The sequence below is a fragment of the Heloderma suspectum genome, chromosome 6, assembly GCF_057233095.1.
Source record: "Heloderma suspectum isolate Gila_16-S chromosome 6, 16-S_ref, whole genome shotgun sequence".
Lineage (NCBI taxonomy): Eukaryota > Metazoa > Chordata > Lepidosauria > Squamata > Helodermatidae > Heloderma > Heloderma suspectum.
The window spans coordinates 114,592,266-114,619,147 of NC_139463.1; the positions used below are offsets into that span (position 1 = coordinate 114,592,266).

At 46.3% G+C, this 26,882-nt stretch overlaps 1 protein-coding gene across 1 annotated transcript; it reads left to right on the forward strand.

Moving 5' to 3' along the window:
• Nucleotides 1-25,807, forward strand: LOC146342629 (vomeronasal type-2 receptor 26-like). Its single transcript, XM_084807945.1, has 5 exons — nt 1-18; nt 5,272-6,156; nt 9,154-9,375; nt 9,865-9,991; nt 24,906-25,807. Exons 1-5 carry the CDS (start codon nt 1-3, stop codon nt 25,805-25,807), a joined length of 2,154 nt encoding a protein of 717 aa, XP_084664071.1.
• The last annotated feature ends 1,075 nt before the right edge of the window (nt 25,808-26,882 follow it).

Below are 26,882 nucleotides of genomic sequence, written 5' to 3' on the forward strand. Positions count from 1 at the left end.
ATGTGCTTCTACAAAGAAGTAAGCTGGGGATGGGCATAAGAGACAAAATACACACCTTAATATTTCAAACACGCACACTACCACGGGAGGACAAGGGCAGGAAAATGCCAAACAAGAAGATGGTCTTCCAGCCTTCCCCAGTCTTAGCTGGAAGAGGACCATGGCAGGGAGAAATTCACATCCATTCTGTTTCTTTTAGCTATTGGCTAGAACTCCTCATTAATAGAGGGATGTCCTCCTCAACTTTCAGTGCAAGTTTGACACCCCTTATTCACCTTTTCTACTTTTTCCTGTTTGCCCACCACTAACTCCCTTTATTTCTCTGAACTGGAATATCTTGTGTTCAGAGTTTCCTTCTGTCTCCACTTGCTTTGAGAGATATTCAAGGAGAGTGCCCTTTTTTGTTGCTTATACAAAAATTCATGGGAAAAACCCACGGACTTTCATTTTTAGAAACACCTAGAGGGTACTGTCATGGGCCCAAATCTTCATCCTCCCAATCTGGATTTGGGACTGAAAGATCCAGGAAAAGTGTGGGTGCATGGAGGGTGAGTTGTAAACAAGCACAATTTGTGACATTGCACAACATCATGACTGATCACGGGACACGTCAGATAAGGCATCAGCCTTAGCTTCCAATTTCCTGGCTTCGTGGAGTTTGGACCAGTGTGTCCAGGGAGGGAAAATTAATTCAGGTAGAAAGTGAAGACAGTGTTTTAAACTGAAAAGTGTTCTGAAGCCCATGCTTCACCAGTGAGCGAAACAAAATAGCAGGCAAAAAGTACACCAGTCTGCTCAGGCACCAGGTGCCTGGCTCAGAGAAACTGGCTTGGGGAAAGATAGCACAAAATAGTCTCCAAGCCAAGGGAAAACATGTTCAAAAAGCTTGTGAGGATTGCTTGTCTGAATACAGACACACAAAGGTCCCAGAAACTCAGTGAGCTGCTTCTTCTTTTTTCTTCACACGGCAGTTATTCCACACACACACCCCTCAAGTGCTGCCTTATGAAATCTCATAGGGATTTATTATACCAATAAAAATTATTTTAAAAAATAAGTAAATTGATTTTTTTTAAAGAAATTAAATCCCACCAACTACAATAGAAAGGGAATAGGAAAGCATATGGTTTTCATAAATAGCCCCCAGCCCCTTGGCATATGATGGGCACAAATGGTTGCCAAGACATGTTTTCAGTGCCAACACTGTATGACCAAGTTTTTATTTTTTCTGTTAACTACCCTTTTTCTCTCTCAGTCTTTAACCAAACTTCCCACATGTGATTTTCAGGAAGATTGGTAAAACGCTTTCGACTTTATTAAGGTTACAATAACCCACCCCCCTGATTTTCATTTTACATGGCGGAACCCTTTTTTGACCGATCACTTTATCTACTGGAGGCACAGCTGTGCCTCGAATAATAACCATAACTGTGTCATACAACTTGGTTTTCTTTCTTTTTTCTTGAATCATTTTATTCTACTTTTATCTTTATAAATGAAATAAAGAACACCAACAACATAATCATCTTCTACAGTTTCCAACATCAGAATATACTTAAGAGGAGCCATCAATAATAAAATAGAGAAAAAGAGAGAGAGAGAGAGAGAGAGAGAGAAGGAAAAGAGAGAGCAAGGAAGCCTTCTTTTCTCTAATAGCTTCCTTGACCCTGCTCATGAGCTCTGTCAAATGTTCCAACATATACGGACTGCAGAAGCAATTGTAACCCATGGAATGGTTCTTCGAGGGGGAAGAGAATTGTTAGCTGTATTGTGTCATAGATTACCTAATACACGTAGCCATCTAAAGGGGGGTGGGATAAGACCATTTCATTCAGGGTCTACAATGATCTACCTGCACCACTGCATTTATTTATGGTTCCAATTTATATACCATTTTCCACAAAAGTATCAAAGCAGTGAACATAAAATACAATGGAATAAAAGCTACAATAAATATTTTTGCTTTTATTCCAGGGAGGTAGTGGGCTCTCTGGAGGTGGTGGGCTCTCCCACACTGGAGGCATTCAAGACGAGCCTGGACAGCCATCTGTCGGGGAATGCTCTGACTTGGATTCCTGCATTGAGCAGGGGGTTGGACTCGATGGCCTTGTAGGCCCATTCCAACGCTACTATTCTATGATTCTATGATATAACAATAAAACACAATACAATTAATCAGCAATCAAACCACACACTCTGCTGTGTGCTACAAACCATAACTGGCTAGATCACACTTCAGAAAAGCCTGTGTGAAGGGATGAATTTTACACAGACGTCTAACTGTCATAACCATGGGGTTGTCCTGCTTTGACTGGACCACACTCTAACTATAGTGAAGTCAGCAACCCTTCATGCCCACAGGTGGTTATCCAATGGGGCTCAGGCTACAACAGTGGTGGTCGAAATCCAGGCAGAGGTCAGACAAAGAGGATCAGGCAAAAGCAGAAGTGGTCCAAATAACAAGCAAGAGGTGAAACACAGTCAATCAGTCAGGTACATTACACTAGGGGTGTACGAACCCCACTCACCAGTCAGCCTGGGGGTCCACAGCGGTGGGGGAGGTGATCTGTTCAAGCCCCCGGAATTCTCCCCGGCTGGCTCCACTACGCGCTGAGTCCACAGAGCTGCCGGCCAGGTCCGTCCACAGCTGGACGTCCGCCTGCTGCTGGTCTGCGGACACAAATGGCATCCGGCGTAGCGGACGCCATTTGCATCCCTGATCTTTTTGTGACAGGCTACGTGAACCTTGTGATGTCACATTCCATAATAAAAGGGAATCGGCCTTGTACGGAGAAGCCTTGTCTAAGAGAATTCCTCTCAAAAGCCTGGTGAACTTGCAGCATTCTAGCTTCAGAGTAAAACTGATCATCTCCAGCATAATTTTGCCAGTAGTTACTGCTAGAGGCTTTCATGGGGCAAACAAACCTTAGTAAGTTTAACCCACTGCTCAGAACTTCACCAAACCAATGAAAGACACACCTACTTAACAAGCTTTAATACCATACACCAGTAGTTTTCACCAAAGTTTGAAAGGAAGAAATTACATGCCACGCTTAGGGATGGCGGAGAAATCTGCTGTGGACCCCAATGAGGCCGGATTCTTTGGAACAGTGGAATGGAGCGCTTACCTCCGCCTCCCATGGGAATCTGCGTGATCCAGCTCCTCTCCGCAACGATTCTGCGGAGCCACACGCTGGCTCCGTATAGCTGGAGATATGGTAATGGTGGCCACCATTACTGTTTTGCTGGAATGTATACAACCAAAAAAGGACACCATTTGCGGCCATAAAGCCCTTAGTTTAACCTAATTGCAGCTAGTGATGATAGAGAAATCCCCCGTGGATTCAAATGAGGCTGGATTCTTTGGAATCTGGCCTCAAGAATCAGTGGCGGATTGGTCCCACTTAACTCCTTTCTTGGAGGATTCCGTGCAGGACAGCATGGCTGCTTGTTGCACTGGGAGCCCTTTGCCTCCAGGCCAATCGCCATTAAAAAAAAAAAAAGGCAATCGGCATGATGTCCCCTAGACTTATATGCAAAATAGACCCATGAATCTTGTGTATAAGTCTATGTGCCCATAGACTTATGTGCAAGATTCATGGCTCTATTTTGCGTATAAGGCTATGGGGACATCCTGGCAATCTCCTTTTAAAAAAAAAAAAGGGCAATCACCCTGGAGGCGAAGGGCTTCGGTTGATTCAAGTAAGCAGCCCTGAGCTCTGCGGAATCCTTGCAGAATGGAGGCACTCCACGAGGATTTCGGGGGGGGGAGGAACAGATCGCCTCCCCCGCGTGGATTCCCACCCGGAATGGATGGTGGGGAATCCATGCACCCCTAATTGCAGCCATTTACGGCTACAATTAGGTTAAAATAAGGGCTTTACAGCTGCAAATGGCATCTGCTACACCATTTGCAGCTGTATACATTAAAGCAATAGGGAGCCAGTGTGTAGCTCCGCGGAATCGCCACAGACCACAGCCAGCTCACGCAGATTTAGGGGTGGACGAAAGTCACTTACCTGTCGTCGAAGCTTGTTCGCGGTGGGGGGGAGGCGCTTTGCTGCTCCCCCCGTGAAGTTCAGGCCGGGGGGGAGGCTTCCCGCCTCTCGCCCCAGCCAAAATTCAGGCCGGGGGGAGGCTCCACCCCTCGCCCCAGCCGAAATTCAGGCTGGGGAGGAGGCTTCCCGCCTCGCCCGGCCGCGAACTCGAAAGTTGTTTAAAAAAAAAAAAACGCCCCCGTGATAGGCTACGTGACAATTAACGTAGCCTATCATGGCTAGATCTGCAAAGTCAGCCGTGATAGGCTACGTAAATCATCACGTAGCCTATCACGGGTGACTTTAAAAAAAAAAAAAGCACGTACGCTAATGGCGGCCCCCATAGGGAGCTGCCATTTGCGTTTCTTATTTGGTCGCTGTAGTCTACGTAAATCTTTACGTAGACTACAGCGACCAAATAAGGAACGGGAATGGCGGCTCCCTATGGGGGCCGCCATTATCCGTACGCGCTTTTTTTTTTTTAAAGTCACCCGTGATAGGCTACGTGACGATTTACGTAGCCTATCACGGCTGACTTTGCAAATCTAGCCGTGATAGGCTACGTTAATCATCACGTAGCCTATCACGGGGGCATTTTTTTTTCTTTTATTGGAATGGCAGCAGCGGCAGCCGGTCGAAAGACCGGCTGCCGCTCCCGCCCCGCACCAACACCCGCCGAACTGCCGGCCGGACCCGCCGCCGGGAGGGACATTCGGCAAAGGTAAGTCCCGTCCCGGGGGGGGTGCGGGGGGGTGTGGAGAATTTCTCCCCGAAACTTGTTCGGGGGGCCGAACACGTTGGCGCTCGGCCCCCGAAGTTTCAGGGAGAAATTCTCCGCCATCGCTACGCAGATTCCACGGGGAGGGACAGATCGCCTCCCCTTGCAGGTGGATTCCCCACAGTCCAGTAGGTAGGGAATCTGCTCATCCCTAGCCAAGCTGTAGCTCGGAGCAAAAAGGTAAAATGTGTTAATTTCTAGTACTTTTGAACTTGCTACTTATTAGATTGCTATCGCACAATTGTACACCTCATCAGCTTGATCATGGATGTCAAGTTTCAAGTTATTAGCTCAATAACAACAAGTGTCATTTTAATAAGCAGTTGTGAGACTCATAATGGCTAAACAGTTTGTTTTGTGACCCACCCACCCTTCACTTTAATGAGTGAAGAGGACATCAAATACTTGTGTTCCCATTCTGAAATGTCTGGCCCTTTTTTCTTTCTTTTTTTAAAGATTTCATATGGATCATTTGAGCTGACAGTGAAGGATGGAACCAATTTCCCTTCCTTTTACTGCATTGTCCCTAATGAAGCCCTTCAGTACCAAGGGCTTGTCCAGTTACTTCTGCATTTCAGATGGAAATGGGTTGGACTTATGGCTATGGATGATGATGGTGGAGATCATTTCTTGAAGACCATGGAGCTTCTGTTTTTGCAGAACGGAATCTGTTCAGAATTCACAGAAAGGGTTGGAAAAAATATGTATATATATGATATACATCAAATGCTCTTTGACAAATTGAGTATGTTGCAAACTTTCGTGGAGAGCAAAGCCAATGCAGTTGTAATACATGGAGAATCTCCCGCCGTTACATGGTTGCAATTTCTTATACTCGGAAGCAGAGTAATTCATCAAATATTTCCTAAGTATAAGGAGAAATTCTCTGCAGCAAAAGTATGGATAACGACAGCCCAAATTGATTTCCTATTAAATATCTTTGGAAAGATTACAGGATTTGATATACAAAGACTCCATGGTGCTATCTCCTTTACAATTCCATCAAAGGAGCCTCAAGACTTCACAGGCTTTCTTCAGCTTGTCAATCCTTCCCAGGCAAATGAGGATGGTTTTATTAATGATTTCTGGGAGCAAGCATTTGGTTGTTCACTTTCAAACTCAATTGTGAGTTTAATAGGTGGACCATGTACCGGGGAGGAGAAGCTAGAGAGCCTTCCTGCATCCCTTTTTGAAATGAGCATGACCGGCCACAGCTACAGTATCTATAATGCAGTCTATGCTGTGGCACATGCCTTACACACCTTGTACTCCGGAAGAATCAAGCACAGAATAATGGAGAGCAGAGGCAGACTGTCTCCTCAGAATGTTGAACCCTGGCAGGTAACCTCTTCTCATGGACAGAAGTCAATTGTCATGACCTAGTTACTGGACAGTGGTGTGACATGCAGTAGTCAGTATCCTAAACTCTAACATAGGTTGTGTTAGTGCTACAGCTAGCATCTATGACTTTCCCTTTTTTATCTTTGTGGTGGGGGTCTTATATATATTGGGACTCCCTTTGCAGGAATGGTATTTTGAATACTTCCCAGGCCATGAGTTTACCAGTCATCTCTATCTGCACCACCCACATCCACACCCACACCACAGCTATGGGACATAGGAAAAAAAGTAATTGTGCCAATGGGGTGTTTTTCTTCCATATTCCATAATAACAAGGGCAGGGAACCTGCAGCTGGAGAGAGAAGTAGTAAACATCTTGCATTGAGCAGGGGGTTGGACTCTGTGGTCTTATAGGCCACTTCCAACCCTACTATTCTATGGTTCTATGGTTCTATGATTCCTTCCCCTTGTGGTGGTTCTAATACGAACAAAATGGACACCCTACCCAGACATATTGTTTGGCTCTACATCTCTGCAAAGCACCCAAAGATTGTCTTGCTCATCTTTTCAATACCCTTCCCCCCATTCCCAAATGTGACTAGCAGACAGGCAGAGGGTTGGATCCAGACTAGAGATATGACATTCCAGAAACAACCCAGAAAAAATGCAGGGTGAAAACAGTTGTTTTTTTTTCCTTCCTGTTGTTGTTTAAAGGGCCATTTTCTTTTCTTTTTTTTCTGAAGAAGTGAACAGGTTTGAATATGGAAAAGAAATCTCTTTGAATGATGAATAAAATCTATAAGACTAAGGGTTTATATTTTGCTACCCAGCCTTTATTCCTTCCCCACCCCTAATTTCTGAAAACTATGTAATACAACTTTTCTCGAAAGACTAGAGAAGTAAAACTTCTGGAAATAAGGAAGCCATCAGGGGGCAGAAATGATTTTTTTAATCCTCTCTGTAAGATGCCCAGCATCGTTAGTTCCTCCATTCCTTATTAAAATTATTGATCTAATGTATCTTTTACTGACACATACATTTTGGGATGCCCCAAGTGATGCTCAGTTTCCCAGCATGTGAGCTGCCTCAGCTATCAAACCTTTAACTGCTGCCACTAAAATAACTCCTCTCTGTCTCAAAGAAACTCAGAAGCTTGATTTCTTTTAACAAGAACAAATGAGAACAGGGTCAGGAGTTTCCATAAAACTACTTACAAACAGGAACAGATGCTGTAATCCTAGACATCGGCATGGGATTGACACCACTAGATAACCTTTCCAAATGAATGAAAAATAATATGGAATAATAATAACGAAATTTATTTACAACTTAAAATAAAATGTCACTCTTCAAATAATAAGTTGAGATTGCTTAAAGGTTCTTAAATGAAATATGATTTCTTATCATTCCTAAAAGATGAGAGAATATTTCCCAACTAAATAGAATCTCAAAAGCTTTTCCTTCATATCCAATTTCTCTAAGTCCACCCAACAAACTAGAACATGTTCAGGAATTTCCATAAACTTACTTACAAACTGGAGCAGATGCTGTAAACCAGACTTCCTCTGCCTCCAGTTCTTCCTGCTGCTTCTATCTTCTAGGATGATTCAGATGTTTCAGGATTTATTTGCTGAAGTTCTCTTTGGTCAGACATAAAATAGGAAGCTGAAATATATTATAAATACCTTGCCTTGCTCATAAAATTATCATGTTCGGTATAATAATTTTTAAAGTATACTGTATTCAGACAACAATTACAAATCTACCGAGTTTACTTTTGAATAGGGATGTACAAAATCCCTACCTGGCTCCGTGCCGGTCAATCCACAGAGGGGCAGAGGCGCTCCGTCCCTCCCCCCAAAATCCTGCCTGGCCAGCTGCGCTCCGCAGCAAGTCCCTGCCTTTTGCCATGATAGGCTATGTACGTTTCGCCGGGGCCAGCTGCAGCCGGAGTTCCAGCCGCTGCCGGGCCCAGGCTGCTGCAGCCGCAAATAGCGGCCGTCATAGCGGCCTCCATTTGCATCCTTGCAGTAAGCAGTGATAGGCTACCTAAGTATTTATGCAGCCTATCACAGCAAAAGGCAGCCACGCAAATGGCGGCCGCTACGCCATTTGCGTGGCTGTCTTGTGCCGTGATAGGCTATGTAAATACTTACGTAGACTATCACAGCTTACTGCAAGGATGCAAATGGCGTAGCAACCACATATTTGCTGCCGCAGCAGCCCAGCAGCAGCCAGGAAACCAGCTGGAGCCGCCGCCGCCACTGGAGCTGCCAGAGCCACAGGATCAGCTGCCAGGTATGTTCCGTCCCGGGGGGATTCCATGGGGTGGCAGGGGAGAGGCCATTCTGCCACGGATTCCAGGGGACTGGATTCTAAAGAATCCGGCCTCACTGGAGTCCGAGGAGGAATTCTCTGTCAACCTTACTTTTGAAATGTTTTAATTTTCATAATAATTGGATGAGCTAACAAAGTTATACATAACATATTTTATGTTCCTAAAGCAGCTTTCCTCCAGACATTTGGGGCTATGCTTCCTAGCATTCCTGACCATTGGCCATAATAACTGGGGCTGATGGGAGCTGACAAGTTCACAAGTTTTGCTACAAAAGAACTTGTCCCCCTCCCCCCATGGCTTCAAAATTTCCAGATATTTTACATCTCTAATCCAAACCTAGTCATACTTGGAGCAGACCCATTGAAATCACAACTAACTTAAGTACCATTAATTTCAATAGATCTCCTCTAAGAATGACAAAACCTGGCTCCAACTGCATTTGTCTATAGTCTTATTTCCTCTTCACAGATATTTTTGGAAGCTCTCTTGCCAACACCTTCACCTGTTGGATATACAGCAATTCATGACTTGCCACTCTTTCCCTATATATGCTACATAAAGGGGGATAGTCCCCTTTTGTGGAAAGCTATTTGAATAATCTTAATGAGAATATTGCAACACTTTATTGACAGTTGGATTCTCCTCCTCTCTCCACCTAGCTCCACTCATGGATTCAGACGATCTCATTCAACAACAGTGCCGGAGATACAATTACATTTAATGAACATGGAGAATTAGAAGGGGGATTTGATATTACAAACTTGGTCACTTTCCCAAATAAGTCCTATGTCAGGGTCAAAGTAGGAAGGATCAGTCCTCGTCCAGGCAAAAGATTCACCATCAATGAGGACAGAATCAAATGGCACAGAAACCTGATCCAGGTGGGGAAACAACTGCATTCTTTAGATGATGCATAATTAATTTGACATTTACTGGAATATTGCATTGAGGAAGAGGAGAAATGATTTTTTGGAAGAAGTAAATGGATATATGGAGGGTGGGTATTCCGGATGAGAAAATCCATAACAAAATGCAACATCGAGAGATGACTTTTTCTGATTAAGATGGACTGGTGGCTAACAGAGGATAGATAATGTTGCCAATCATTACTTCCATGTGAATTCTGAGACAGGTATCTAGTTAATGGTGTTAAATGGGATGCTAAGCTAGTTGTATCATTGATCAGACTAGGAATGGAAATTCTAATCTTCTAGACTTCATCTAATGCTTAGTGCAACAGGCACTCCTCCTACTTTATGTGCCATCTATTCCATATCATTGGCCTTCATGTTTACTAGTGAATTATCTGATGTGAAATGATTTCCTCAAACATTTTCTTAATGCTAAGCTTTTCCAGTATCCTTGAATAGGTGCCACCTCTTTCTCAGTGTACTGACAGCTGCCATCCTGGTTACAGCATGAAAAAGAAGGAGGGGAAGAAATTTTGCTGCTATGACTGTGCTCCATGTCCTGATGGGATGTTCTCCAACCAGAAGGGTAGGACATATTATATCCACAGATGCATTTTCTTTCAGGAAAATGCAAGCAACACTTCTCCAGGTTCTGTGCTCAATTACATTCTGGAATCTTTAAAAAAATCATTTATTTATTATGTATTGCTCTCAATTTTAGTAGATTAACTTTACATATGTATAATTTTGACATTTGCTCTTGGCCATCTTGAGGGAAACGGTTTTAGAAAGCTCTTATTGTGGTTGTTATTATTTATTACATTTCTATACTGCCCCATAGCCAAAGCTCTCTGGGTGGTTTACAGAAGTTAAAACATTAAAATACAATATACAAATTTTAAAAACCATTTACATAAAAACACACAGATGATATACACAAACAGCACAGAATTAAAAACAACTTTGAACAGTCAGTCATAACTAAAGACATATCCAGGAATGATTAAAAGTCTGGGAGAAGAGACAGGTCTTCTCCCAAATGCCTGGGAGAAGAGACAGGTCTTGACCTGGCACCAAAAAGATAACAATGTTGACACCAGGTGGACCTCATCGGGGAACTCATTCCCCATATGGAACATATGGGGGTCTACCACTGAGAAAGCCTTCTTCCTCATTGCCCCCTTCCAAGCTTCCCTCGGAGGAAGCACCTGGAAGAGGACCCTAGATGCTAGGGATGTCCTGAACGGTCATTTCCAGCTTGGTGTTTGACGATTGTCTCCCCGTTCTGCCTCCCGAACTGGAGTTCGCGAACCCTCCCTCACCCACCTCTGCTCTGTTCTAGTCTAAAGTTTTCCTCAAAGCTTCAGGGGCTATGGCAATCCTGTTCGCCAGCCCCCCCCCCCAGCTTTCGGTGATTGTTTGCTCTGCGAACGGCTCCAGCGGCGATTTTGCGCATTTGCCCTTCATTTTTGTGCATTTGCCCCCCCGATGTGCACATCAATAGATGTGCATTTAGGGGGGGATGCACAGCTGCCAGGGGCAGGGCCCTTTTGATTTTGCACATCAATTAATTGAGCATTGAACTGCCACACACCTGTGAATTTAGAGTGCAAAAAGAGTTCTAAAAGAGTTCATTCATAAATCAGATGAGGGCGGTCAATTCATTCATTGTTTTACTGTGTGCTTGGATGTAACTTTTGTGAATGGAAGGAGTCATCATGCTTACAGAAAGAAAAAGGGTCGGATTCATTCACGACATGGAAAGGTCATTATTGAATGGGAAACACGGGACCCTGCCAGCTTTTTCTTTTTGCTGGGTGTGTGCGTGTGTGTCTGTGTCAGAAGGGCAGGCTAAAGCACATGGCAAGAACAGTTCAACAGCCCTCGTGTTCCCTCCTCCCTAAAGTCATCGCAATGCAATGGCCAATGGACGATTGAGCAACACTGAACTGAAATGTTGCGCAGATGTAGTTGGAAGTGTGCATTTTGGGGATTTAAAAGTGTGCAAATTCGAGGCTTTGTGTGTGAATGTGCCCCTGTTTGTGCATATGGGTTCCCAAATGAAAAAAAGCAACAGCGAAGCCACGAACAGTTCAAGGGACGATCGACAGCCATCACCGATCGCTTGCATGCTTCGACGAGAGGGAGGTGAAGCGAACAGCAGGGAGTTCTCACATCCCTATTAGATGCTGACTGTAGAGTACAGGTAGGTTCATTTTTGGAGAGTTGTGCCATCAGGTATTGTGGTCCCAAGCCATATAGGGCTTTATAGGTTAAAACCAGCACCTTGAATTGAGCTCGGAAACCTTCTAGTCCAAGTTATCAGTCTGGCTGTTGCATTTAGCACAAGCTGCAATTTCTGAACCATCTTGAAAGGCAGCCCAACGCAGAGCACAGGGCAGTAATCTAATGTGGAGGTTACCACAGCATGGACAACTGAAGCCAGGTTATCCCTGTCCAGATGGGGCATAGCTGGGCCACCCACCATAGTTGGTAGAAGACAGTCTGTGCCACAGAGACCACCTGAGCCTCAAGTGACAAAGGTGGTTCCAGGAGGACCCCCAAGCTATGGACCTGCTCCTTCAGGGGGACTGCAGCCCCATCCTGACAGGTTCAACACCCTCCATCCAGTCAGCAGAACCACCCACCAACAGCATCTCAGTCTTGTTGGGATTGAGCTTCAGTTTATTAGCCCTCATCCAGTCCATTGTCTCAACCAGGCACTGATTCAGCACATCCACAGCCTCACCTGAAGAAGATGAAAAGGAGAAATAGAGCTGCGTGTCATCAGCATGCTGATGACGGCACACTCTAAAACTCCGAATGACCACACTCAACAGTTTCATGTAGATGTCGTACAACATACGGGACAAAACTGACCCCTGTGGAACCCCATAGGGGAGAATCCACTGGGCCAAGCAAAGTTCCCCAAGCACCACCTTCTGGAGCCAACCCTCCAAGTAGGAATAAAACCATTGCAATGCAGTGTCTCCCGCTCCCAACTCTGAGTGTCATCCCAGAAGGTATCCTGGTGGATGGCATCAAAAGCCACTGAGAGATCAAGGAGATTCAACAGGATCACACTCCCTCTGTCTTTCTCTTGATATAGGTCATCAAAGAGGGTGACCAAGGCTGTTTCTGTGCCAAAATCCAGCCTGAACCCCAACTGAAATGGATCCAGAAATGGTCTCATTCAGGAATATCTGGAGCTCTTCCCAATTGTGGTTGGGGACACCATTTTGCATGATTGTTTGTTATTTCCCATGGGGGCAAAAAGTTTTTCAGGCCTAGCTAAAGTCCCCTTTTCTGATCTGCCCCAATTTGCACATAGATAGCAATGGTAATTTGCTAGCAGCTTAACTATGTTTGGTGCATAATAAAGCTTATTATGAGATTTTATAGGGAAAAAGGCTTAACTTCCCATGTAGGGCCTCATGGATGGAAGTAGACATGTATGAACCCCCCACTGTTTGGTCGGGGGGGGGGTCCACTGTGGGCAGTTTGGCTACTTGGGGCCCCATGGATCCTCCAGAGCCTTGCCACATCCTCTGAAGTTGGCAGAGTGGCTCTCTGGCTTCCTAAAAAACGTGATACGCTAAGGGTGGCTGCCATTATCCTATTGCAGAAAAATTACAGCTCTGAATGGCATGTTTTATGCCATTTGTGGCAGTAAAGCACTTCCTTTTACCTAAATTGCAGCTGTTTGCAGATAGACAGACGCACACAATGTGGATCTACATTGCTGCTAGCTGATGTGTCCCCATATTTAGCTGAGTTGCAGGAAAGTTACAGCTGTAAGTGGCATGTTTTATGCCATTTGTGGCCGTCAAGCACTTACAGCTGCATTTAGGAAAAAGTAAGGGCTTTATGGCCACAATTGCTGTACAATTAGGGATGTCAGAGAATTCCGCGACAGATCTTGGTGAGGCCGAATGCCAGTGCATTTGGCCCCCCGAAATCCATCACGGAATGGCCTGCCCCCCACAGATCCCCTCCAGGACTAGACTTACCTGGGGTGGATGTTCCGGACGGCAGCGGCTCCAGCAGCGGCTTCAGCAGCGGGGGCTGGTCTTCCGAACGGCTGCCGCCACCATTGAGGATTCCGGGGGAAGGGACGGAACGCCTCCCCCCCCCATGAACAGAATCCGTGAAAAGGTAAGTCACTTTCATACATCCCTATGTACAGTACACAATTTACGGCTGTAAATTTCCTGTGATAGGCTAATGGCAGCCGCCATTAGGGATGTACAAAAGTCACTTACCTTTTGCAGATTATGTTGATGGTGGGGGGGGAGGCGCTCCGTCCCTCCCCCCGTAATCCTGGCCTGCCAGCTGTGTTCCGCAGGGATTCTGCAGAGCCTCCAGCCAGCTCCGCCAGCAGCCGGACATCCGGCCACTGGCTAGCAGGGACGCAAATGGCAGCGGCCGTAGCCGCTGCCATTTGCATCCCTGCAGTCAGCCATGATAGGCTACATAAATGTTTACATAGCCTATTACATCTGACTTAAAAAAAAAACAATGCGTATGCACATTTGCGTATGCGTGTTGTTGTTGTTTTTTTTAAGTCAGAAGTGATAGGCCACATAAACATTTACGTAGCCTATGACGGGGTTTTTTTTTTAAACCTAGCCATGATAGGCTACGAAAATGTTTACGTAGCCTATCACGTCTTTTTTTTTTTTAACTAGAAATTGCGGCAGCGGCAGCCAGTTGGAAGACCGGCAGCCACAGCTGCCGCTGCCAAACCACCACCAGACCCGCCGCCGCCAGGAAGATCCACCCCAGGTAAGTCTCATCCCGGGGTGGGGGCTGGGGGGGCAGACCTTTCTGCCACCAATTTCAGGGGGCCAAATGTGCTGGCATTCAGCCTCCCCGAGATCTGTGGCGGAATTCTCTCACATCCCTAGCCGCCATGAATGTATCACATTTCTTAGGAAGCCGGAAATCCACCACACGGGAAATCCTCTGGAGCAGGAGGTAAGTGTTGCCAGTCTGCCTGGACTCCAGAGGCCAGATTCTTTGGAGTCTGGCCTTATTTGAGTTCACAGCAGATTTCCGCAGCATCCCTAGATGGAAGTTACTGTTGCCCTTTAAGGTATAGGCCCGTGGAGTTTTTCTAGTGCATAGGCTATGGTAGATTTTTCTCTCTTTTTTTGAGTGTGAAAATTTGAAAAAAAGGATGAAAAGGTGTGACCAACTGACTGTTGTGTGAAATATGGATGGAAAGCCACTGTGGATGGAGAGCCAGTGTGATGTAGTGGTCACAATAATGGACTGAGCATCGGGAGATTGGGGTTCTAGTCCCCATTTGGCCATGAAGCTCACTGGGTGACTTTGAGCCAGTCACAGACTCTCAGCCCAACCTACCTCACAGGGTTGTTGTTGTAAGGATAAAATGAAGAAGAGGAGGATTATGCTGCCCTGCATTCCTTAAGGAGGGAAAGGGGTGGGATATAAATGTAATAAATAAATAAAATAAAATAAATTTGCCAGGCTGGGAGAGAAGGGGCCAACTAGCAGTGAGGTTGATATCCAGCAAGATCGGTCAAGGATTGGGGGAGATATGAGCTCCCCCCCAAAAAAAGCCTATTTGTTTGTATTGAGGGAAGTCAGCTGGAGGCTTCAGAATGTTTGCGCTGAGCTGTGGCATGTGGCCATAAAAGGATTTAAAGGGGCCTCTGGAGCCCATGGAAGAGAAGCTTGGTCCAAGTCAGTCAATCAAGGTTTAAGGCAGGGGGAGGGAACTAAAGAGGCTGTGTCCTGCTCCTGCAGAAGGGTGGTTGATTCACATTTTTGGTTTACCGAAGTCAGTGCATTTATAAAAAGTCTGCAATGGAAAGCACAGGAGGTGCAGAAGTCAGGGGGCTCATGCCAGTGTGGGGAGTGTGCAGGATGGGCATGGGGGGGTTCATTCCTGGGCCTGCAGGCTGGGGTCTCAGGAGGAGGCGCCTGTGGAGTGGGCACAGGGGTGGGAGTTGTGAATGTGGTGGGATCTTGAGTGTGATGGTGGGGGTCATATTGGGTGTGGATGTCTGGACGTTGGTGTCTGAGCTGGACATTGGAGGTGGAAGTGTGTGCTGGGGGTGAGTGTCTACAGGTGAGGGCTCAGGGTGGGGGCTCCAGGTTGGGGGGGTTGGAGAGCAGTTGGGGGAGCTTGTGCCTGGGTCTGCATGGTGAGCGTTCAGCTGGGTGATGCCTGGGGGCGGGACCCGGGGGTCAGAAGCCAGGCACGCCCCCCACAAAACCCCATGAACTATCACCCTTATACTTCAGCACCTGCCCCATGCCCCCGAGCCCTTCACTATCTCTCTTTTTTAAATCTATTTTTATTTGATCTTTATAAATGAAATAAACACTACCAACAACATAATCAAATCTTCAGTTTTCAACATTACAGTATTCTGAGGAAAACAAAAACAAAAAAGGGAGGATAGCAAAAGAAGGAAAAGAAAAAAAAGAGGATTATATTAAACTTCAATAAGAACAAACCAAATATCTAAATATAAATCCAATTGCAGATTATACCTATACACCATTCTTCCAAACATTGCAAGTATTATTAAATCTTCAATCCACTATGCCACAAACGGTAAACCTTATCTTTCAGGATTATAACCTCAGTCTTATAGCAAAGGAATGGGAGCAAGCAATCCATACCATTCAGTTTACACGTATTAATAAACATTAAAGGGTTAGCCAACAAGAAATAGTAATAATAATAATCCAATAATAATAATAATAATGATAATAATAATAAAGATTAAGAAACAGATAAAAAAGAAAAAAGAAAATCAAATCTTTTCTATATTTTAAGTAATATCATATCTAAAAATATATGTATATGTGTACACACACATACGCACACAAATAGGCATTTTACAATATAACATAAAAAAGGAGGGGGAAAAACCAGAAATATGCAAACATTTACTCTGGCAAACTGCCTGGACATCTTATCAGCTATAGCCCAAACAGCACTTCAAAAGAACAGTAAAGATGGCTACGTTCCAGCTCCAGAGGCTGAGAGTGTTGGTTCCCTTGTTTTAATTTTAATACCAATTAAAAATGATTCTGCAGCATCAGGATCCAAAAATGTTTTCATCTGGCCTTCAAAAAGAATGCACAATGTAGCCAGATATTTAATATGATATTGCAGGTTAATTTGCTTTGCCAAACTTCTCGCCTTGGTGAGTTGCCTTCTTCTGTCAGTAGGGATGGCGGAGAATTTCTCCCCGAAACTTCGGGGGGCCGAGCGCCAACGTGTTCGGCCCCCCGAACAAGTTTCGGGGAGAAATCCTCCGCCCCCCCGCCCCCCGCCCCCCCCGGGACGGGACTTATCTTCCCTGAATGTCCCTCCCGGCGGCGGGTCCGGCTGGCGGTTCGTCCGGTGTTCGAGCGGGGCGGGAGCGGCAGCCGGTCCTTCGACCGGCTGCCGCCCCCGCCATTGCAATGAAAGAAAAAAAAAAAAAACACGTCCCCTGATAGGCTACGTGACGATTCACGTAGCCTATCATGGCTAGATTTGCAAAGTCAGCCATAGGTCACGTAGCCTATCACGGGTGACTTTAAAAAAAAAAAAAAGTGAGTACAGATAATGGCGGCCCCCATAGGGAGACGTCATTCCCCTTCCTTATTTGGTTGCTGTAGTCTACGTCAATGTTTACATAGACTACGGCAAAAATAAGGGCATATTTGCGTTGCCCTTATTTTCGCCGTAGTCTACGTAAACATTGACGTAGACTACAGCAACAAAATAAGGAACACGAATGGTGGCTCCCTATGGGGGCCGCCATTCGCGTACGCGCTTTTTTTTTTTTAAAGTCACCCGTGATAGGCTACGTGACGATTCACGTAGCCTATCATGGCTGACTTTCCAGATCTAGCCGTGATAGGCTACGTGAATCGTCACGTAGCCTATCAGGGGACGTTTTTGTTTTTTTTTGTTACTTTCGTGTTCGCGGCCGGGCGAGGCGGGAAGCCTCCTCCCCGGCCTGAATTTCGGCCGGGCGAGGTGGGAAGCCTCCCCCCCCGGCCTGAATTTCGGCCGGGCGAGGCGGGAAGCCTCCCCCCCCGGCCTGAACTTCGCGGGGGGAGCAGCGAAGCGCTCCCCCCCACCGCAAAAAAGCTGCGAGAAAAGGTAAGTGACTTTCGTTCACCCCTATCTGTCAGCGATTTCTTTAGTGTAATCAGGAAAGAGCATAATCTTGTCATTTGCTTGTCCCCGCCGAACCTCACCTCGTTCTCTTGCCGGACGCATAAGATAATTTTTTGTAGAGACTCATGAAACTTGAACAATAACAGTCCCAAAAGTCCCTTTAGTGCCACGTATTGAACCAGGAACACAATATGCATGCTCAATATCAAGTAATAAATCAGATGGTAAAGCAAATAGCTCATGCAAAAATGTATCCATAAATTCAACCAAACCTATATCAGTAGCCACGTGTTTAATACCAAGGATACATAGATTCACTCTACATGTGAAGGCCTCCAATTGAGATATTCGAGCAAACAAAATATTATGTTACACCTCCATGGCCATTTCATGAACAATAACCTGATCTTTGAGAGCATTAACCTTCGATTTCCATCTTTTGAAAAGAGATATTTATTAAATCCACAGCCCCCTGAAGGGCAATAATGGAGTCCTGAATTTTTTCACGTTCCTTTGACTGCTCTGGTAGCTGAGAAGACATAGTTTTTATCAAAGTGAGCAACTCCTCTTCATCTCTGGCATTGCTAGAAACCTTTGCCAGGGGAGCAATTGGGGGGGTAGGTGACATTCTTAAGCCTTTCTTTTTTTCCTTTGGTACTGCCATCCTCCACTTTCAAAAGCACAACAAGCAAGTATAATTGCAGAAACAAACAAACAAAAACACTTATGCAAGTCCTCAGATATTGCTGGTAGTTTAAATTCAGAAGTACTATTTGGAGCCGTTTGTCCGTATGTCTCCTAATTGCTTAGGAGTTTCAGACAGTGTTCAGTAGATGACACTCCAGCATCTAATCTTAGATTTTAGCCCCTTTGTTTCTCCACAGAAGCAGTTGTTCTTCCAAGATTTCATCTGGATGGTACTGTAAGGTTCCCCCTTTAATTCCAAGGCAAGATAAAAAGGTTTCTCAACCTTTTCAGAGCTGTTTGAGATAAGCAACCTGCAGAGTTCCGCAAGTCACTGCAGGATGCCATGGCTCCAACTGGAGATATCCCCTGAGCCCTTTTCAATATATCACCCCCCCTGGAGGCCCCATCTCAGACATCACCCCCACCTCAAACAACACCCCCCTGAGCCCCCACTGTTAAGATCCAGGCATGAGATCCTAATCCAGAGACCTAGGTACAAAGCCCCCCAAACCATCCCTCCAACTGTCCCCCCCAGCCTGCAGCCCTCAACCAAGCTTCTTTGCAGACCCCCAGACGCAGCACAAGGCTCCACCTATGATATCCCCTCTGACATGAACCCCAACTCCAGGCACCCATCCCTAGCATGAGCCCCACCCAGCAGACTGAGGCATGAGGTCCTCTCCAAACCAATCTCCCTAGCCTGATGCCCTCACCTCCAGACCCCCACCCCAGGCACAAGCCCTCAGCCCAGGCATCCACCCCCAGCATTAACTAGGTCTTCGAGGGGGAATCTACTGTGATTACAGTATACTTCTGAGCAAACCCATTGGTATGAGGCGGGCGGAGGGGCTGGTGTATTCCCATTCATATAATTCTCCCCCTTTAAAAGAAACCTGTCCCTTTTTAAGAAGCCACTGAGGTCAACTTTCAAATTGGGTTGGGTAACAGTGAACAGTAATACTCAGTGTAGCAGCTTCCAAAGATGGAGTTTTGGTGGGGTTGTATGAGGTTAAAGGTCAGATGGATCGTTGGAGCTTGTTTACTGGGTTGACGTATTTTATTCCTTCCTTCCTTCCTTCCTTCCTTCCTTCATTCCATTTCTGCACTGCCCAGTAGCCAAAGTTCTCTGGGAAGTTCACAAAAATTAAAACCATGAAGTACAGCATAATACAATATAAAATATGAAAGCTTAAAAACACAATATAAAAGGACAACCAGAATTAAACCTAGCAGCAATTAGGGATGGAAGAGAATTCCACCACAGATTTCAGTGTGGATGAATGCACTGGACTTTGGCCCCCTTAAACCCATGGCAGAACGGCCACCCACCCCCCGCCACCCCGCAGAATCCCCCCGGGACGAAGCTTACCTGGGGCGGAGGCGGAGGTGGTGGCGGCAGCTCTGGCGGCGGCTCCAGCGGCAGTGGCTGGTGTCTTGGCTGGATGTGGCGGCCGCGAATGGTGGGTGTCATAGCAGCCGCCTTTTGCGTCCTTCCTAAGGATGTACAAAAGTCACTTACCTTTTATGAAATTTGATTCACGGTGAGGGGGAGGCGCTCCATCCCTCCCTCTGAAATTCTGGCCAGGGTGGGAGGCACCCCGTCCCTCCCCCCCCAAAATTCTGGCTGGGGAGGGAGGCACCCCGTCCCTCCCCCCCCCGAAATTCTGGCCGGGGAGGAGGCGCCCCGTCCCTCCCGCCGCGAATCCTGGCCGGCCGGGTCTGAAATGGTGGCGGCCATAGCCACCGCCGTTTGCGTCCCTGCAGTCAGCCGTGATAGGCTACATAAATGTTTACATAGCCTATCACGGCTGGGTAAAAAAAAAAAAAACACCACGCATATGCAAATGGTGGCGCCCATGGGCGCTGCCATTTGCATTCCTTATTTTGGCACGTCTAGTCTATGTAAACATTTACGTAGACTACGGCGAAAATAAGGGGAACGCAAATAGCATAGACGCTATGCTATTTGCGTTCCCCTTATTTTCGCCGTAGTCTACGTAAATGTTTATGTAGACTAGACATGCCAAAATAAGGAACGCAAATGGCAGCGCCCATGGGTGCCGCCATTTGCGTACACACGGGTTTGTTTTTTACTCAGCTGTGATAGGCTACATAAACATTTACGTAGCCTATCTCGGTATTTTTTAAAAATCTAGCCATGATAGGCTACATAAATCTTTACGTAGCCTATCACGTTTTTTTTGTTTTTTAGGGTTTTTTTTACTGAAAATGGCGGCGGCGGCAGCTGGTCGGAAGAACAGCCGCCGCAGCTGCTGCCGCTGAAGTGCCGCCAAACCGCCGCCGCCGCCGCCAGGGAGATGCGCCCAATGTAAGTCCCATCCCGGGGGGGGCAGAGGGGGCAGACCGTTTCGCCACCGATTTTGGGGGATTCGTGGTGAAATCTCTGACATCCCTAGTCCTTCCAGGATTCCGTGATAGGCTATGTAATTATTTACCTACCCTATCACGGCAAAGAGCCGCCGTTTGCGCCCCTGCAAGGGATGGAGGAGTATTTCTACCCGAATCTTTGGGGGGCCGAGCACCAACGCATTCGGCCCCCCGAAATCGGCAGTGAAATTCTCCGCCACCCCCCTCCCGGGATGGGACTTAACTGTGGCAAATGTCCCTCCCGGCGGCGGGTTCCGGCGGCAATTCGACGGCGGTTCAGCACAGGCGGGGGCGGCGGCCAGTGTCCTGACCGGCTGCCGCCGCCGCCATTGCAAAAAAAAAAAACTAAAAAAACACCCGTGATAGGCTACGTAACGATTTACGTAGCCTATCACGGCTAGATTTCCAAAGTCAGCCGTGATAGGCTACGTAAATCGTCACGTAGCCTATCACGGGTGACTTTGGAAAAAAAAAAGCATGTAGGCAAATGGTGGCTCCCATGGGGACCGCCATTTGCGTTCCTTATTTTGGCACGTCTAGTCTACGTAAAGATTTACGTAGACTACGGCGAAAATAAGGGAACGCTATTTGCATTGCCCTTATTTTCGCCGTGGTCTACGTAAATCTTTATGTAGACTAGACGTGCCAAACTAAGGAACGCAAATGGCGGCACCCTATGGGTGCCACCATTTGCGTATGCGCTTTTTTTTTTTCTAAAGTCACCCGTGATAGGCTACGTGACGATTTACGTAGCCTATCACGGCTGACTTTGGAAATCTAGCCATGATAGGCTACGTAAATCGTCACGTAGCCTATCACGGGGTTTTGTTGTTGTTTTTTTTACTTTTTGTTTCGCGGCTGGGGAGATGGGGCGCTTCTCCCCGGCCTGAATTTCAGCCGGGCAAGGCGGGAAGCCTCCCCCCCGCCGGCCTGAATTTCGGCTGAGTGAGGCGGGAAGCCTCCCCCCCTCACCTGAACTTCGGGGGGGAAGCAAAGCGCCTCCCCCCCACCGCAAAGCCAAGCTGCGAAAAGGTAAGTGACTTTCGTACATCCCTAGCCCCTGCTCTTTGCCATGATAGGCTACATAAATACTTACATAGCCTATCATGGCAGCCTGGAAGGACACAAATGGTGGCTGCTGCGAGTGCCGCCCTTTGCGGCCGCAGCCACCTGGCCGCAGCCGGAACTGCAGCTGCAGATGGCCCTGGCTGGCGGCTCCGTGGAGCTTGCCAGGGAGGATTCAGGGGGAGGGACGGAGTGCCTTCCCCCCACCGCAGATCCCCCACTGTGGAGCCAGGTAAGGGATTTGTACATCCCTATCAGCAATGCAAAGATCTAAAATACACATTTAAAACAGCAGAGTGAAAAGTCTAGAAAGAGAAAATGCTAAAATTCCTGGGAGAATAAAAAGGTCTTCACCTGGCACCAAAAGGAGTACAACATAGGCGCCAGGCGAACCTCTCAAGGGAGCTCACTCCACAGCTGGCATTTCCCCACAATATCTGCAACTGCATATGGCCATTTGTATCAGCCAGCATTATTGGGGGACAGACAGACAGTCTGACGGAGGCACACAATGTGGATCTACGTTGCTGCCAGCTGATGTGTCCCCATATTTAGCTGAGTTGCTGTGTCACTTCAGTGCAAGAATGCGTTCCCATAAGCAGCTTTAACAGCAACAAACTGCCTCTTTAGATCCTCTCTCCAAATGGATGGCATTAGGTTCTTGCCATATTAAAATGGATAGGGTTGCCAGATGGGTCAGCAACACTCAGACTGTTGCTTGATGGGTCCCAGAGCCCTGTGGTTCAACAGTCACGTGTGCATCCCAATGGGCTCCTGCCCTTCATCACTATAGCTGGTCCTGTGAGATCAGGAAGACATAGAATCACCTTCCAATAATGGTGTTAATATTCCTGGCCATTTTGAAGAAGGGTTTAAAGAAGGTGTTTGCACCTGCACCCCAAATGAAGAGAGAAGACTCAGTAATTCGGGAGTTTCAGATATGCAACACTTTTTTTCTGGAGCACAGTAGGGATGTTGGAGAATTCTGCCATGGCCTCCAGTGAGGAGTCCATGGTGGAACAGACTACCGCCCTGCCACCCCCCAAAATCCCCCTCGGACTGGACCTACCTGGCAGCGGAGGCTGCTCCAGTGGCGGCCCCAGTGGCAGCTCCAGCAGCAGTTCCGGTGGTGGCTCTTGGTCATCTTCTGGCCACTGCTGGGCTGCAGCCACAAATGGCAGCTGCTATGCCAGCTGCCATTTGCGTTCCTGCCAAGCCGTGATAGGCTACATAAGTATCTACACAGCCTATCACGGCAAAAGGCGGGGACTTGCCACCGAGCGGAGCAAGCAGGGGAGGATTCCGGGGGGGAGGGACGGATCGCCTCCCCCGCCACCACGGACTCCCGGCGGGAACGGGGTAAGTGTTTCACACACCCCTAGAGCACAGCAATGGTATAAAACTAAACATAACAAGAAAATCCCTTCCTCCAATGTTAGTGTTATATCCGACTGAAGTAGTGAAGTTTTGTCCTCCTATTTTTTAAAACTAATTTTATATTGTAAATTTCAACCAAAGCAAAACAAAGAAAAGAAAAGACATTTCTAAAGGTTTGAATATATTATTTCCAATTAATACATATGAAATGTATTAATTACCATAGATAATACAAGAAATTATACATAAACTTCAACAAAGGCAGACCAAATATAGATATCATTCATGAGTGGCACCTATATACCACCCATTTAAATGCTGAAACCATTGTGAGGTCCTCATAGGGATGACAGAGAATTCCGCCACAGATCTCGGTGAGGCCGAATGCCAGTGCATTCGGCCCCCCGAAATCTGTGGTGGAAAGGCCTGCCACCCCCCCACCGCCCCGCGGATCCCCCCCGGGATGAGACATACCTGGGGCAGATCTTCCGGGTGGCAGCGGCTCTGGTGGAGGCTTTGGCAGCGGCAGCTACGGCAGCTGGTCTTCCAACCGGCTGCTGCTGCTGCCATTTGCAGTCTTGTTGGGTTTTGTGTTTTTTTTTTTACAAGACGTGATAGGCTACGTAAAGACTTACATAGCCTATCACGTCTGGCTTAAAAAAAAAAAAACACGTATGCAAATGGCGGTGGCTATGGCTGCCGCCATATGTGTTCCTTATTTTTGGCCGTCTTAGTCTACGTAAATATTTATGTAGACTAAGATGGCCAAAAATAAGGAATGCAAATGGCGGCGGCCGTAGCCACCGCCATTTGCGTACGCACATTTTTGGGGTTTTTTTTAAGTCAGACGTGATAGGCTACCTAAGTCTTTATGTAGGCTATCACAGCTGACTACAGGGACGCAAATGCATCCCTGCTAGCCAGTGGCCAGATGTCCAGCTGCTGGCGGAGTCAGCCGGCGGCTCCGTGGAATCCCGCGAGGATTCCGGGGGGAGGGATGGAGTGCCTCCTCCCCAGCGGAACCCGGCGGAGCCAGGTAAGGGGATTTTCATACATCCCTAGGTCCTCAATCCATCGCATTATAGGGGGTGAGCATTTCTCCTTCCAATGTTGTATTATCAGTCAAAAGAGAATGGAGAATCCATTTACACTGACCATGTGTTAATTTCCAGGAAGCAGGGAGATATTTAAGAGAACATGTACATCAATAAATATTAAAGAGTGTTCCAGTACAAAGTTTGTCAATATAATAAACTCCTCCCCCAAAGATGCAACAATTGGGCATTGCCGAAACATATGATGAAGAGAAGCATTCACAGTATTACACTTCCAGCAATTAGCTAATTCAGACAAACCTTCATTAAAGAGAGGTTGTGGAACCCAGTAGCCACAGAAAAAGAGGCTTTGCTGAATAAGATGTAACCTGAGATTCAAAGATATAGATGCTACAGCGGCAATCCATTGATGAGGAAAATTCAGGCAATCCAGTTGCCTTTTCCAAGGTGGCCGTATGGCTAGCGCGCCAGAGCAGGCCGGCCGGGAGGATCCGGACAGCGAGGATTCCTCCTGGAGGCGCGTGTAGGAGATCTAATCCTCCACTGACTTTGGGGGGCCGGATTCAATAGAATCCAGCCTCACTGGGGTCTGTGTAGGATTTCTCCAACATCCCTACAGAATTGGCTTTTTTTTTTTTAAGCAACTTGGGATGAGATATTCAGAAATGTCCATGGGAAAAGATACTTGGGGAGGTGAACTCCTGCTAAAGCAAGACTTCACTTTGGGAACAATTTTGTTGTTGTTCAAAGTTCTTTCTATGTTTGTTTTTCAGATGTGGAATCTTGTGTCAATTGTCCAGAAGGTCACTATCCAAACAAATGCCAGGATGAATGCAGTCCTAAGATTCCACACTTCTTAGCTTTGGAAGAAACATTGGCCATCATTTCAGTTTCTTCAGTACTTGTATTGTCTCTGATCACAGCTTTGGTGCTTGGCATTTTCATTAGGCACCGGGACACTGCCATAGTCAAAGCAAACAACCGAAGCCTCACCTACATTCTCCTCATCTCCCTCCTCTTGTGTTTCCTCTGTTCCTCCCTATTCATTGGAAAGCCTCATAAGATGACCTGCCTTCTTCGACAAACTGCTTTTGGCATCGTCTTCTCTGTGTCCCTCTCAACCATCTTGGCCAAAACTGTATCTGTGGTGTTGGCATTCATGGCTACCAAACCAGGATCCCAGATGAGGAAATGGGTGGGGAAAAGATTGGCATATTCCATTGTCCTCTCCTGTGCCGGTATTCAAGCAGAGATCTGCATTTTGTGGCTGGCAACATCTCCTCCATTCCCAGATCTTGACATGCATTCAATGACTGAAGAAATTGTCCTGTTTTGCAACGAAGGGTCAGTTTTCATGTTCTCTTGCGTCTTGGGCTACATGGGCCTCTTGGCCGCTGTCAGCTTCACTGTGGCCTTCCTGGCCAGGAAGTTGCCTGACAGTTTTAATGAAGCCAAGTTCATCACCTTCAGCATGCTGGTCTTTTGCAGTGTGTGGGTGTCATTTGTTCCAACCTATGTGAGTACAAGTGGAAAGTATATGGTAGCTGTTGAGATCTTCTCCATCTTGGCCTCTAGTGCTGTGTTACTCTGTTGCATTTTTCTTCCAAAATGCTACATCATTGTGGTGAGACCTGATTTAAACAACAGAGAGCAGCTAATGCGAAGAAAGATATAAATAACAGAAGAGTTTGTGGTTTCATTGTTGTTCTTGGTATATTTTTGGGAAACAGAAAAGTAAGGCAAATGAATGTGACCAAAGTAGCCTATCTAGATTTGTGTCTCTGGGATTTGCCAAATCAATCATTCCCCTTGCTTATGGAAATAAATTAATACTGATCATTCCATAAGGCTGGCAGTTCTGTCAAAACAGAATAGAATCTATATTGGTTTGATGGTTTTTATCCTATGTATTGACAGACGATTGAACTTTTAATCACCTCAAATTTTTTTCCATGTCTGGGGAATATGTCCCTCATGAGCAATGAATGATTCTGGGAATAGGAAACGTTCTAAGAAAACTGCTCCCCTCTTTGGACCCTCACTCTATTCTTTTCAGAAGACAGGCTGCTGTCAGTCTGGTGGATCAGGCCCAGAAACTATACTGTCTTAATTCAGTGGTCTAATCACAGTTCAGATTTGCACCTTTGCAAATCACAGTAAAGAATGACAAGTCTAAAAGACCACGGACACAAGATTTCAACGGAAACAAATGGATTAGTTTATTGATACACCAGGCCTAAAAAGTATATTATTTTCGTATAAAACATCATATTAACTTGCAGACAGATATAATAACATTATTATTGAGAAAGTATTATAAATGCTCAGAGAAGATTATAGTAAAGCACTCAACACACCAACAAAACAATATCAATGGTTTACGAGTAGCATAAGAACAGTACCAGAACGTCATTAACAAATCAGTGAAAGGAAATTGATTGGTTTGATTGCTAGGTGTCGCCTAATCCTAGACCTACATCTACCTCCAGCCCATATGTTGCCTATTATTTGACTAATCCACTATGACAGGCCAAATTCATATCTACCAATCAAGTGCAGTGGATCACAGAGCCTTCCATCTCCATCAGAGCCAGTCAGCACAGTGAGACTACGATTCATGTGGTCTCCATTCAAGTCATACCAAGGGGAGAGGAAACAGAAAGTATCCAAAAGTATCCCAGATCAGAAGAGACAAGTCGTAATAACAGGCGAAATGGCCTTCGTATGTGTCCAGACCATGTTTTCATATT